At 36.7% G+C, this 14,545-nt stretch overlaps 1 protein-coding gene and 1 long non-coding RNA gene across 8 annotated transcripts in view; one reads left to right on the top strand and one right to left on the bottom strand.

Annotated features, from left to right (window-relative positions):
- Nucleotides 1-2,051: 2,051 nt before the first annotated feature.
- On the bottom strand, nt 2,052-13,420 carry LOC136247185 (uncharacterized). The gene is made up of 3 exons (XR_010697170.1): nt 13,160-13,420; nt 11,971-12,140; nt 2,052-2,320 (listed from the first exon to the last, which is right to left on the bottom strand). It is a non-coding gene; the product is annotated as an uncharacterized lncRNA (long non-coding RNA).
- Nucleotides 13,278-14,545, top strand: part of LOC136247174 (uncharacterized) — a 44,513-nt gene continuing 43,245 nt past the window's right edge. For all 7 annotated transcript variants that reach the window (XR_010697158.1, XR_010697157.1, XR_010697156.1 and 4 more), the window contains exon 1: nt 13,278-13,591. Coding sequence is in view for 2 of the 7 variants with exons in the window: in XM_066038809.1 (XP_065894881.1) it covers nt 13,434-13,591 (158 nt within the window). In the remaining 5 variants the exon portion in view is untranslated. The remainder of the gene's footprint in view (nt 13,592-14,545) is intronic.

The following is a 14,545-nucleotide window of genomic DNA, read 5'->3' as shown; positions in this document are numbered from 1 at the left end:
TAAATGCACTTGCACTTAAGAAAGTTGATGAACAACAAATTATTATACAGTCAAGATATGTGTACTGGTTACCCCATACAAAAATTAATGTCATTGGAGATCAAGATACTCCAATAGAACAGTCACTAATGGAATTAACTCTAACAAAATGGTCACCACAAAACATAATGAATAAAACCAAAATCATACAACACTTCTAGATTTGGCAAAAAAAGATTAACAAAATGGGCCATAATGAAATAATTACAAGAAGACGAAAGAAAGCAAAATACAGTGTTTCCTGACTACAATAGTATATATTGACATGAGTGCATATGCCATTTTTATCTAATCATTTTTCCGAATGGTTCTCAAGCCCTCTTCGGTCATTGCATACAACCATTGAAGAAATACATGGCCACAACAATATTCTAATTCATAATTGATATTTTAACAAGAAAGTCTTTTCCCTTTACAAGTGCATCAAACATACTATTCAGTATAAAGGCTAGATTAAATTACTAAGAAAGGTAAAAAACGAACAAACAATTTACAATATACTACACTGCTTGAAGTTTCTTAGTTTACTGTGTATATGGAACAGGTGATTGGTATTTTAGTAGTTTTTCAGAAACCCGCATTCACTGATGATTTACTGAGAGTTTAAAACTTAGTAAAACAACTATGTTCGATATACTTAAAGTTACTGACATTTTACTATCAGTATAACTGGGTACACAACAGTAAAACAGCTTAACAAATCAGTAATCTAAGAACCTTCAAGCACTGCTACTATTTCATAGGTGCATATGTGTCATACAATTAGCTGGTGGTCTTTAACTGCTTTGTGTTACATGTATATAATAAGATGACCAAATTGGAAGTGATGTAATCATCATAGAATATTTTCATTCAGTCAATTCAATGTTTGATGAGGATTAAGTGGCTATAGTATATTGTATAATGATAATAAAACATACCCTGTTTTGGCAGGGCCCAGTACTGTGTTATACTTGGGTCTATATTTAGCCAACAATTTTTGCATAATATGCTGTAGTTATCAGCTAAACATCTTGTTAACTAAATAACATTTTATCAAGAGTTAATAATATAGAGATATTATTAACTCTTGATTTTATTGTTTCAAATTAAAATCTTGCTAAACATTATAATGAGAACAATGAGAAAGCATAATGTGAACTTCTTTGGAGAAATTTGGGAATAAAAAGATTCATTGAGGCATACATAACGCCAGGCACACTTGTGAGGTGCACATGGTAGCTATGTATAACAAGTACACGTGGTAGCTATGTATAACAAGTACACGTGGTAGCTATGTGTAACAAGTACACGTGGTAGCTATGTGTAACAAGTACAAGTGGTAGCTATGTATAACGAGTACACATGCATAATACTGAAATGTATCCACATTATAGTTGACAAGTTGATGTGATGGAAAGAAGCAGCTCAAGGACCAAAAAAGGAACTTATTTTACATAAAATATGCATTTGACATACAAAACTCGGGCTCCTGCTAATCCACGTAGGAACCACCTATTGCTTTGTGATTTACATTAAACTACTCACAAAGTATAGATCCACAATATCATTTAACCTTTAGTAACCTTCTTCATTTCGTCTCTCCTTTGTCTCTATTGTCGTAATATATTCTGTCCTTTGTTTTCTGGAAGCTGTTCTTCTTTGAACATCCTTCGCTAGAATTTCCATTTGTTTTATTGAACTGTCAACATGCTTGAAGATAGAAAGGATGTCACGAGTTTGATGCACATAGATTCACCGGTAGTTTTGGAAGACTCTAAATCATACCCTAATAGTACAGTCACTGTGTTCTACTACAACATTACAACATGTTCAGTAGTGACAAGTGTGGTGTATTGTAGAATAACACATTATTCTTATTTTATTGTGCAGCTCTAGATGCAATGGTTGATATAGCAGCAGGTTTATCACACAATTACTAATCTTCAAATGATTGGCTTAGATAGAAATAATTTTAGCAGGTGCTATTAACATAGCAAGAGTTTTACAGAACATTTCATTGCTTACTGAACTATAATATGTTGATAGTAATAATATCACAAAAGAAGCAGATGATATAACAGTTATTTTATCACACAATGCTAATCTACAAGTACTTAGCTTGCATACAAATAATTTACAAATAGCAAGTGCAATTTAAAGTATCACATAGTGAAGTGGAGCAAATGTATCCAGGCATTCATGTATAATAGAACTGCCACATGTTGTTGACATCATCGTAAATGTCCATCACCTACCAGGAAACAGCTTGAAGGTGCTCCCTAACTTCATCTCAATAACACTGTCGAAAAGAACATACCATTAAAGTATGTGGAACAGAACGACAAACAGGTAAATCCACCTCCATAATATAACCTGACATCGGTGATTGCTGAGACCCACCATCAACTATATGTAAGATCTTTGTAATTTTCGGGTTTTAAAGCTACAAAGATATAAGTTTGCAGTTTCTAAATACCTTAGAAAATGGTGGGAGTGTATTTATACTGTGTATTGATCATGGGTTGAGTGTAATATCTTGCAAATATAATATCTTGCACTGAATGAAATCCACAATTACTTTCCACATTTGTATCTATCTGCTATGTCTTCCAGATTAGCGAGATCTGAATTCCACTCAGCACATCAGTGATCATAGGTGAGGTGTGCTGTGTGGTGACCCCCACAACTGGATATTTATCTGCTATATAGGAGATCATTTTAGAGAACATTTCCAGAGGTCTCTTAATAGTGACTTTAAAGACTTTGTTATTTTCTGAAGATGAAAGAGCTTTATACATACCATTTTCTAAGAACAACAAGGGTTTGGGTGACCAATACAATAAGGTATTAACCTATGGTTTCCTAAATTCCCTATTTGGGTCAGTCTCCAATTAAATAAAGAAATACATGTATACTAAAGATTGTTATAGGCACTGGCAATAGGTATAGAGATAGTCTTAAAGATACTGAGCTGCCAAAATGCTACATGACCAGTATTGAGAAGTGGTAATACCTTCCATTTGTCATGATTGTATTTTACACATCTCCTACTGTTACTATTGAATGTGTACACGTCTCACTCCCCCCCCCCCCACTCCTATTTACGGTTTATGGTATGGAGTGCACACAAAAATTTTGGTTGTATAACTATGGAATTGGTCTTTCACACACGTGCTAAATATTTAATCAATTTAGATGATTCATAAAAAAAAGTTGTGTTTGACTCAAAATTTGGTCAGTGGTGAACACCAACATAGCTTAGTGGATTGAGATAGCCTCAAGCTTATAATTACAATTATGTTATGCTGTGATATTCAAGGTTGATGGAATAGATGATACGCATACAACAAATTTTCTAATAAACATGTGATTCTTTAACACATACAACTTTGCGTGGGCAAGATAAAAGGGAAAAATGCATGTGCTTCAAATGTCATAAAATACACTTACGCTGGCAAACAGTGCTTTGTTGATCACAAAGAGTGCTTTGTTGCACAGCAAAATGTACTCTTTGTGGGCAATAAAGCACAGTAGCCCATGTACTCTAGTGCAGGCTAATGGCCCATGGTGCTCATGCCAGTATGACTAATCACCCAAGCCAGTAAAGGCTGATAGCCTTCACCATGCTGAGTGGTCAATCACCCCAGCCAACATGAGTGATTCTACTGGATTGCTTTTATAGACTTACCTAAAAGCTTCGATGATGGGTGGGAGAAGGTAACGTTGCTGTTACATTTGTTAATGTAAACAGACAAGTGCTGGAGATATCACAGAAATACTTCATCATGTGTCACAACAGAATCGATTGTAGGTTAACCAAAACCTGCCAAATGCGTGAACATCTACCATGTAAAACTATGGTGAACTACACGTGAGTTACTTTGTTAAATTTAATTTAGTTTCTGTGTATTTAGGCTGCTAATAATTTGTGCAACGTGTGTTAATTGCAAGTCCTAGTGTATGGTGAAGTTACACCACTAGAAAGTTCCATAAATCATTTAAAGCATTGCCTTGCTCGTGCTATATGAAAAAAATAAAGTACTCCGCTTAGCATCTTGGCCGCACGCCTCATATTTTATTTTCATACAGCACTTGCGGCTATGATTATATACATAATGGTAACTGAATCTATTGTGGTCTATGAGGAAAAGTGCAAATCATTGCTTCGTTGTGTTCAGATATGGACAATTCTAGGACAACAATGAAGTTCTCTAACTCAAAAGAAATGTGTTGCAATTGAGAAGCCGTACCCGTGGCTCTAGTGGTGAGTTATTGTCTGAGCCACATTCACTTCCCATACTTTTGTATGGGATCCGAGAGAATCAGTCACCATTGAGACTCAGTGCCACACAAACCTTTTTTTCTTCCTAATAATTCAGTATACATATTGTCTATTTGATGTGTGTAGAAGATCCCTTTTCACAATTCTGGTCACATAAAAGATTCTGTATAATGACATGTATTGCCACTGCCATTTACTAAACTAATAAAAAATTATTACAATGACTCACATACATCACTGTGAAAGGTTTCAAACCTTTTCAAGTCTGTTTAGACATTCAGCACACAGACTTTCCAAAAATTATGGACTACAAATCACCAGTAACTATTAATCAAGATGTACATTTGGAACATCATGTTTGTTTTATAACAACACTTGTCACAATGACTTGTGGGTTTGTATTAGTTTACATCATCTATTCAGTACTAGTGTGTTTAACCATATGTCAGTGTGGTCAGTGTAAACTGATTAGTTGTACAATGAAATACACAGACGTATCACAAAGAGAAGTGAACACTACTAGACATAATGCTAACATTGGGAGGCAAATAATTTGGGATAAGAGCAAGGCCCCGACGAGTAGGAGGGCGTGGTGGTAGTGATGCAGCCCTTGGCATGAGCCTGAGTCAAACCGCCACTGGTGCAGACCTATGTGATAGTAGCAAATATTCAAATGAGAGGAAAAATTTACAAGGTCAATCAAAAAATTTCTATTACTACATTCCACTGGTGCATATGGTGTGTTAACACTGCATGTAGTTATTCAAAGTGCATATTAAGCGTTAGTAAACTAGTTGACAAATATTTATGTTGCACAGCATCATGGATATTTTACAGGTGATTTCAAGAGGATAGCTACATACATGGATGGTGATTTTATGGTGGTACTAAAGCAATAATGTGCATATTCTTGACAACAATCTACTGTGTCTCAATTTTAAGACATGTTGACTTAATTTTGCATACAATAAACTATACATTTAGGAATCTATCATTCGTAGAGAGTATAAAGTATAGAGGTAAATGCCATATATTTCAACTTGTAAATCGCCTTTACTTATTGATATGTAGAAATATTTTCAGAATAGTATGCTTGCATCATGTGAAGTATTGGAGCTAAAACTTGAGGTTATCGAGAGATAGCGTGTCTTCTGTGGTCCACTAAGTACCCTAAATTTCTTGCTTTGAGAGCAGTTCAAGCATATGAGAGTTTTGTCTCACCGTTTCCACCAAGCAGAGAAGCCATAGAATGGATATATGGTATACTGATACATAGAATTATTCAGACACTATTGCTTACCATTCCTATGAAGTTTCATGGCTGTTCAACCAAAGAAAAGACTATGTTTGTAACAGGCTGTAAGGTGAGTCGAAACAAATCATAATTATTAGTGGCACTTGTTTTCACAACATTGTCAAGGTTGTTAATTTGTTAAGGTGAATTACATTCCACCAGAATTGTGTAACAACAGCTGCTTGTTGTTCTTGCCAACAACTCACCTGTTACTCATGGCTGCTTTATGTTTGGAAAGTTTATAATGGTGTAGCACCTAATTAGCCCAGCTTGGTTTACCAAAAATTGTGTAGGATATGGATGTTACGTTATATGTATGCACTATGGTTGTTGTACATGTAATTACTTTATCGTCACTTTAATATAGATAAATATTTATATAGTTTAATGGCTGGAGTGAAAAATTTTGCTTGAAACAAATGCCACATTTGTAACATGAAAGATTTAAAATCACATCGATTCACATGAAAAACAAACCAAGATCTTGAGTGACTCAAAAGTCAGCTTGACATCCTATGGTCCTATAAGGTGTGTATTGATTCAAGTCCCCTCCTTGAAAGTGAGCAGACTTCACAAAAATTATAAGATTTATGCCTCCAGAGGGTATTGGACAATACACAAGCATACACACAGTATTGTTTTATAATATGTCACGTAGTAATCACTTGTGGGATTGAATTATATTGTGGCATCAGCTAATCAACACCACTTTATGTGGTTAATCACAAACATAGACTATGTCTCTGTGTTACTAGTGTAGATGAGCTGGTCAACCATATTACCATACTGCCGTAATTGGTTGGTCACATACTGCATGGAATGCACAAAAGTGCCATGATAATTATGGAGTATTTAATGTATATCTAAAGTATCGTCAGTAGTGATGCACCAATACCACATATACCAATCCAATACCGAGCACATTTTAGATGGAAATGGTCGATACTGATTTGATACCAATATTTGCCACGCAGAGGAAGTACTCACTAATAACAGCTAGTAATTCCACCAGTAGTTAACAGACTAGCTTACTAAACACATTTTGCTAATTTCAAAAACTGCAGTTTGTTGGTATAGTGGTCATCAGACACAAGGATAAAAATAATGTATGACTGTTTTGTGGTGTTAATAGTTAGGTACTGGAGGGCAAACACTGGAGGGCAAACCCTGTACGAGATGCTTACCACGAGCCAAGTAACCTAAGTGAAATTGTTGATTTCAACAAATCTTATTTTTTGTGCTTAATGCATACCGTGGAGCCTCAGTTATATCCAGACCCCACTTATCCGATTCTCAGTTAACCAAACTACAGAAATGACTGCTCTATTAGAGTAGTGATTGTTCTATTAGGGTAGTTTAAAACACTGATATTTTAAAGTTTTCTTTATGCCAATTAAGTTTATTTATACACAGTTTCAAAGATATGGACTTTTCAGACCTATGGACCACCTTCTGGTCCCATGAGGTTCAGATAACTGAGGTTCCACTCTACCAATAATGTTAATGGCTGGCTTCTTTCAAAGAATTCATGGCTTACAATTATGATAGACACGGTATGTATGTCACCATCTTGAAAAGAAATTAGATAACATCATACAAAGTATCGGTTGGTATTGGACATCCATAACTTTATACCGATACTAGCTTGATATATCTACTACCAAATTAGGGCCGATACTGATAGTAGTACAAAGTATTGGTATCGGTGCACTAACTGTCAGTACATAGATATATTCCTTTCATATACACCACCCCAGTGTAACCACACAGACTCAGTAATAGTGGATCTCTCAACTACAGGTCTATTAATAAAAAAACAGTGGCAATCCGAAATGGGATGAATCATGTATTTTGAAACTGATAGGATACCAATCCGATATACTCTTAGATTTTGAGGAACTAAAAACAGGAAAGTTCAACTTTTCACTGAATACCAAACTTGATAATCACTGGTTACCAATGTGGAGGTGTGGCATCTATTATCAACTCAGACCATAATGCACTTACAGATACATTAGTAGATGCCACACTCTCTGGCTTATAGAGATGGCTTTTTTCTTTGGTTCATTTCATTGTTGCTTGCCAGGCTCAACACTATCATTCTTTATTGGATGGTTAGTGTACATAAGCATTGTAACACCAAAACACAGTACCCTTATATGCACATTTAGTAGGCGCAGTCACATTCCGTTTTAGGGTTAGAAAGATGAGCACTGATTGCTGTACAGGGGAGGTATAATGAGGCTAATTCATTGTACAGTGTCCTCAAGATATTTATCACTACATAGTATCTTTTAGCAGCTATATCTGCTCCCCCAATATTATGAAAATTTTTACAACAGCCACTGATACAATATGTATTGGTATACCTCTACTCTGGTATTACCTCTCTATAAAGGACAATTTCTGATGTCCCAGTACACATCTACAGTATACACACTGTACAAAATCAGGGCAACAGCATAACCTGGACATTGTGTAAAATTTTATTACTTTGATTGACAATTCCCAGGAGCATGTTCGGATATGAAACTTGTGCATAAAGTTGAGATGACAATTCATGGGAGAGAGAGGAGGGACCAGGAAGGAACAGGTGGCACTTGTTTCATACATATCCATGTGACCGGGCCTGCGAAAACAGGGTATGTGGGTACAATCACTCTACAGGTCATATCTCAGTTCTGGAAAAGTATATTTCCATTCTGTAACTTGCACCATGATGCCAATTAAATGCTTACTAGGAGCTGAAAATTGCAATGCCATAGCATAATGATACAAAAAGTTATGAGTGATGAAATCGTGAAAAAGTAGGCAAAAATCATGTGCCCACATGCCCTATTTTTGCAGGCCCGGTCACATAATTATGTTGTTTATCTATCATTACATATACTTAATGTTTTGAACCATCATGGTACTGGTAATGACCACACCCAGCGAGTGACCATACCCATCGCGAATGACGTAGTAGAGTTTGGAATGTTGCTGGATAGGCTGTAGAGGAAGAATTGTTGCCTTATAAAGAGTTAAAATTGTTTACTACTGTTGTAATTCTTGTAGCAGCTGCTACACCGTGTTTTCTCCAGCTGCCATTCTATTGCAAAAGCAATGAATTCACAAAACCGATGAATTCAGTTGCAAAAGTGACAAACTCAATTGCAAACGGGACGAATTCAATTATAAATTCACCGAATTCAATTGCAAAAACCTGTAGTATTAAAGTTTTGTAAGGTCGTGTGCACTGCTGTATGGACAATATGCCTAATTATAAGTGATACATGTGTATGATTAGTGTGTTTGTTTTTGTTTACTTCTTGTTTTGTCTCTGGGAGTGCACTTAACACTGTATTTGGCGAGAGTTAGTTACACTAGTTTGCAGACAATAAAACTTGTGACCGGATATGCGAAAAGGGGTCTTGTAGTCTTTCCAGTTGTATATACTTTACAACTGATATGGGTGTACCAGCTTGACATTTGGTCAAAATACACACACCTCTAACACTACTATTGCCTGGTGGATATTATGTTAAAAACACGGGGAGTTATGACTGGGAATTTGAATTTGTACATGTGGAATAACATGTTTGTTTTGTTGGTTTAGATCATCTGTTCAGTGCTAATGTGGTTTTAATGAACCATGTGTCAGTGTGGTCAGTGTAAACTGGTGAAATACACAGGAGTATCACAAACAGAAGGGAGTCTGTATTCCGCGGAATACGGAATAGCGGAATAACGGAATAGCAGAATTACGGAATAAGCGAAAATCACATTCTAAATATTTTTTTATTGTTTTTAGCCTCTATAACGTTTTAATATACATTCCTCACCTCGTAGAGAACACAATCACGATGACACCGATCCTCGGGGCGATCTTTACGAAGATTTTCACTGTAGATTTTCGCTAACACTTCGTATATAACTCTAATAAATTCGGGCAGTTACTCGTGTGTGACAGCTGGTATGAGTAAGTATAGCGCAAAGAACTTTTAGTTTTCTAGCGATTGTGTAGTGAAGTGTATTTGATGGTAGTTTAACTCAGTTAGATTGTTCTAGAGTGAATACCTTTGTACATATCCTATTAAAGATCGCCCCGAGGATCGGTGCCATTGTGATTGTATTCTCTACGAGGTGAGGAATGTATATTAAAACGTTATAGAGGCTATAAACAATAACAAAATATTTAGAATGTGATTTTCGCTTATTCCGTAATTCTGCTATTCCGCTATTCCGCAGAATACAGGCTCCCCAAACAGAAGTGATTTATATTACAGTGATTATGTAACATTGATATAGGCAAGCCTAAACTGTAATCGACAAAGTCATAGGATGTCAACCTGCATGATGTGGAATGGCAAATATTTGTTAGTTTGCTATAGGGCTGGGATGAATATTGAAATTTACCTTCGAATATTTGCTAATAAAACGTTTGAACATTCAAAACTTCGGTCTTAGCTTTCAAGTTGTAGGTTTTCTTGTATTTATGCACATCCTTCTGAAGTTTTATTTTTCTAAACCTATTTAATAAGTTTGTAAGCATTTGGAAAATGCATAGCAACAGTACTGAATGATGCGATTGGTCGATTGTAAAAGGGCTTGTATGCTATACTGCAATCATGCATAGGTAAACACTAAGTAATGGCTAAGGGCATGTTTTCCAAGCATTATCTATCACTTTATAAGGTGTTTTAAGGCTGCAACTATGGTAACAAGCTGAACTGTGATGGTTTAAAAGTGGGCGTGGCACACAAAGATCGATTGCGAAGAGACGAATATTGATCACGCAAGAGGAATAAGCTGCTCCAATAAAGATAATGAGTTTATTTGTAATTCTTTTGTAAATTATGAGTGCACTACAAAGCTTCGAAGGATGCTTTTATAATTTGAAGTTTACTTACTTAACCTTCGAACCTATGAAGTATTCGAAGCTTTGTCCCAGCCCTAGTTTGTTAGCACTTGGTATTACATGTAATTAACACACTGTACTGCATGCCACTGATACTATGTAGTAATAGAGCACTTGGCTGGTCCTAAGGTGACTATATGTTATACTAAACTGTGGTAATTTTTTATTCAAGTCCCCTCCTTGAAAGTGAGTAGACTTGCCAAAAGTTATTAGATACATTTTACCAGAAAAATTAAATAGACAATACACAAGTATACACACAGTGTTCTTTTATAACATGTCATGTAGTAATCACTTGTGGGATTGTATTTTTTAATGGTATTGGCTAATCAACAATACTTCAGAGGAGGTACGACATGCACACGTGAGCGCGTATGTTTTGTACAGGGAAGCTATTTCGTGGGGTTAACAATGAAAAATATGTGCCGATCGAACTCTTTTCTTATGCTTAATTCAACTGTGCAGTCTACCCCATTCTACCCCAGTGGTTCAGTTTCGAAATACACAGCCTATTGGAGGAACCGTCACGTGATGAATAACTAACCGTATGAAATCAAGCCAAGCAGCAAGTTGGGAAGGGAAAACCAGTGAAAATCAACTGCACAAGTGTCTAAGTAGCTTTGCAGTTCATCAAATCTTGTCTACGGATTGATTTTCCGCAATTTTACCATTTGAAGAATGCAATTACTGCGAATTCTTTTCAATAGCGCTTAATTCATGTCGTACCTCCTCTGACAATACTTTGTGTGGCTAATTACCTAGTCCATGTGTCAGCGTAGTTAGTGAGTGTATATCTGTAGATGAGTTGGTCAACCATACTTGTCAACAAGTAACCATATTATGATAAACTGCTATATGACTCCCACCAAACACATAATTAGACTCTATTTAGGCTGTTTTGAGTGGGTAATAAATCTCATATACTCCACCTTGTTTTCAATATACTCCACGCCTTCAGGCATAATATAACATATGCTCAAAATCTAGGTTTATCCAATCAGTATGCATTGTTCACGTGCAGTGATTTAACGAGCGCTATTACTTTGTCACGTGAGGACGCATAGTTGCCATGGCGCTAGTATTATCACAAGAAAACCAGCCGCTCTTGTCGAGCCTGCAGTAGAAACAGACATGGATGAGGTAAGTAATCTGAATGTAATGTGAAATAGTCTAAAGCAGTTATACAGGCACAATGTGGAGTCTATGAAATTTATAAACCCTCAGGCCCTTAGTAGCGCCCTCGCTTCGCTCGTGCGCTGCAGCCCGGGGCCTTCGGGTTTATAAATTTCATAGACTCCACATTGTGCCTGTATAACTATTATTTATGTGGACTTCCCAGTGACAAGCAAAACTCAAACGACACCAACCCATGTACATAATAATGAAGCGCATGGAGGCATACGGTCTGTACAACCGTACACACAATTATACACAACTTTTGTAATAAAATGCATCTTGTTATATCACACTTACATGTAAGTATACTGTGCAAAGTCAGCAATGATAGAACGGCCTTCCTTTATGATCAGTTTCTTCATCAAGTCAAGTGTTCAACACATGCCATCACTAGTTGCAGTGGTCTAGTTGATCAGAAAATGATGTAGAAATTTTCTGAGATCCATGCATACCAGCTCATTACAGTTCTATCATGAACATAAATAAACAAATACCATATAGTGCATTATTCTAAAATGTGCTTATAAACAAAATCCAATACATAAAAATATGTGACTGTCTCAGCAAAAACCCGAGGTGGTCTCAGCAAAAACCCGAGGTGGTCTCAGCAAAAACCCGAGGTGACTTGTTTGCACAATTTTGGAATTTAAAAAAAATATCTCAACATTATCGGGATTTGTGAACTTGACTAAATTGGAGAGAATATACCATGAAATCCATATCAGTACACGTAGTGCTATTAGCTAATAAACATCAGCCTTAAACTAGACTTGTTCACCCCGCCATTTTCACAAACATGTGCAAATACTTTTATACGGAAAGCATCTATATCAGCAGTAGTTAAAACAACCGAGCTGTAAAACAGAATCTTTGGATGAAAAAGAGTGTTTCATATCTTCAGGTGCAAAACGCGGATAGTCATAGTTTTGTAAGGGCACTATACGTGTGCTTCCAATCCAGGTAGGGGTGTCTATTACCTATGGATTGGCTTTTGCAAGGGGGTGTCACGTAGGTACGCGCTGTAGGTAGATCTCCGACCGCGGTCAAAGTCTTGATCGGCCAAAATTTTGCTTTGACCTGTGACTAAGAGTCTTTTTCGACCTTTGACTGGTGACTTAGCGATGATATTTCAGCACTTTTCGAATGTGGGTTGGAAGCTTTTACCCTTGACCATTAAATTGGCCCGATTTTGGTGGCATTGACCTTTGACCGCGGTTGCAGATCTACCTACAGTGAGTGCCTGTGTGTCACCCCCTTGCTTTTGTGTGTGGATGCTTTACTCATCTGATTAATTGAATATTTAAGCCCTTGATTGAACTGGTGGCAAATGTTAACTCCTCATTAGACACACAAGTGCACAACCACCCACCCGCAAGGAAATACACATTAAACTTGTACACTAGAAGATGACTAACAGAATATTATTAAGTTCCGCGCAATGCATAGTAGACTACACCTGTGACATATCTGTTAAGGAAAGACTCACCCCTTCTTTCTATTCGGGTACTGATAACTGAAAGCATCCACATCACGATACGATTCTGATGCAAAATCCAATGTAACCGAGGATGTCACACAAATACTGTACGAAAATATTGGGAATCTTTTATGATGTGTTTTAATTAGAACTAACAAAATACGTCACAGCGTAGAAGTCGCGTGGAGCTATGGAGGTTGCTTGAATACTCCGTTAACAAACAAAGACGCCGGTTTTGTGATTCTAGAAAATGTTGTCGCGAGGTCACAGCAGGAGATAGTACATGCGATACGCTACTTCGGATTGGAAGGATCGAGGACCGCTCAGATCTACGACCTATTGCTGGATGGCCGGTATGCTTGTGATCTTATCATCTGTTGCTAGCCAGCACTGCTACCTGCCTGTGACATTTACATTGCCGATAGGGGTGCGCAGAGTCAGGTGAGTCGACAACTATTGTTCTGTGTGGTTCAAAACAATGATAGATTAACAAGCCATATGGATATGTAGTGCCACCTACCCCTTCCTGGTCCCTCCTCCCTCCCCTTATGAAATGAAATGGCATCTCAACTTCATGTGCAGGTTTCATATCTCTTGGGAATTGTCATTCAAAGTAATAAAATTTACACAATGTCCAGTTTTGTACTTCATAGTTCTATACTAAAAACACATTAAATCAACTCCATGATACTTTTGTCGTCTTATCTTGGTCATACTGGTTGACTGAAAAATCTTGTTGACATATCTACACCTCATTTTGTCGTACATAAAGTCATGTTAGCACCCATAATCTACAGCGCAACTAAAACCCTTGAATTGCTTTATAAAGCGCCACCTAAAGTTTTAGCATTGTTATGGAGACATTTATAATTCATGTACCATGCAATTTTCTATGGGAGAATTTAATTACCTGGTGGGAAACCCCCCAAAAGTAGTGTGTTGTCCTCAACCAAATTTGCTGATCTTTCAAATGTCAATACTGATGAAAGGTAGTGCTTAACTGATTATTTTGCAGAGTTACATTATATGACAGATGTGTGTACATTAGAATATTTTCACTGTCAAATTTCGTACTTGATCACATGATCTGGTGATATGTGACCAGATCTGCGAAAACAGGACATAATCGCACAAGCCTAAATTTACAGTATAAAGCATTGAATACATTGGGTGAAATACTTGCATATTATTGGAAAAAAATCTGTAAATTTTTGAATGCCAATGAAGGAAGGGACTAACAATAAAAACTTGGATATCATCTTATGCGCCTGCTCAAGAGGAGTTGGAAAATCTTTGTTTTGTTGCAGTAAACCCAAGGATACATGAGTTATGAGCGTTTGTTTACGTCACGTCAAAACGATCGTACGCGATTGATTTTTCATCACGAAGTTCGTC

The sequence above is a fragment of the Dysidea avara genome, chromosome 2 (genome assembly GCF_963678975.1).
Source record: "Dysidea avara chromosome 2, odDysAvar1.4, whole genome shotgun sequence".
NCBI classification, from domain to species: Eukaryota; Metazoa; Porifera; class Demospongiae; order Dictyoceratida; family Dysideidae; genus Dysidea; species Dysidea avara.
The sequence above is the reverse complement of the archived record's forward strand: the minus strand, read 5'-3'. Positions and strand labels throughout refer to the sequence as shown.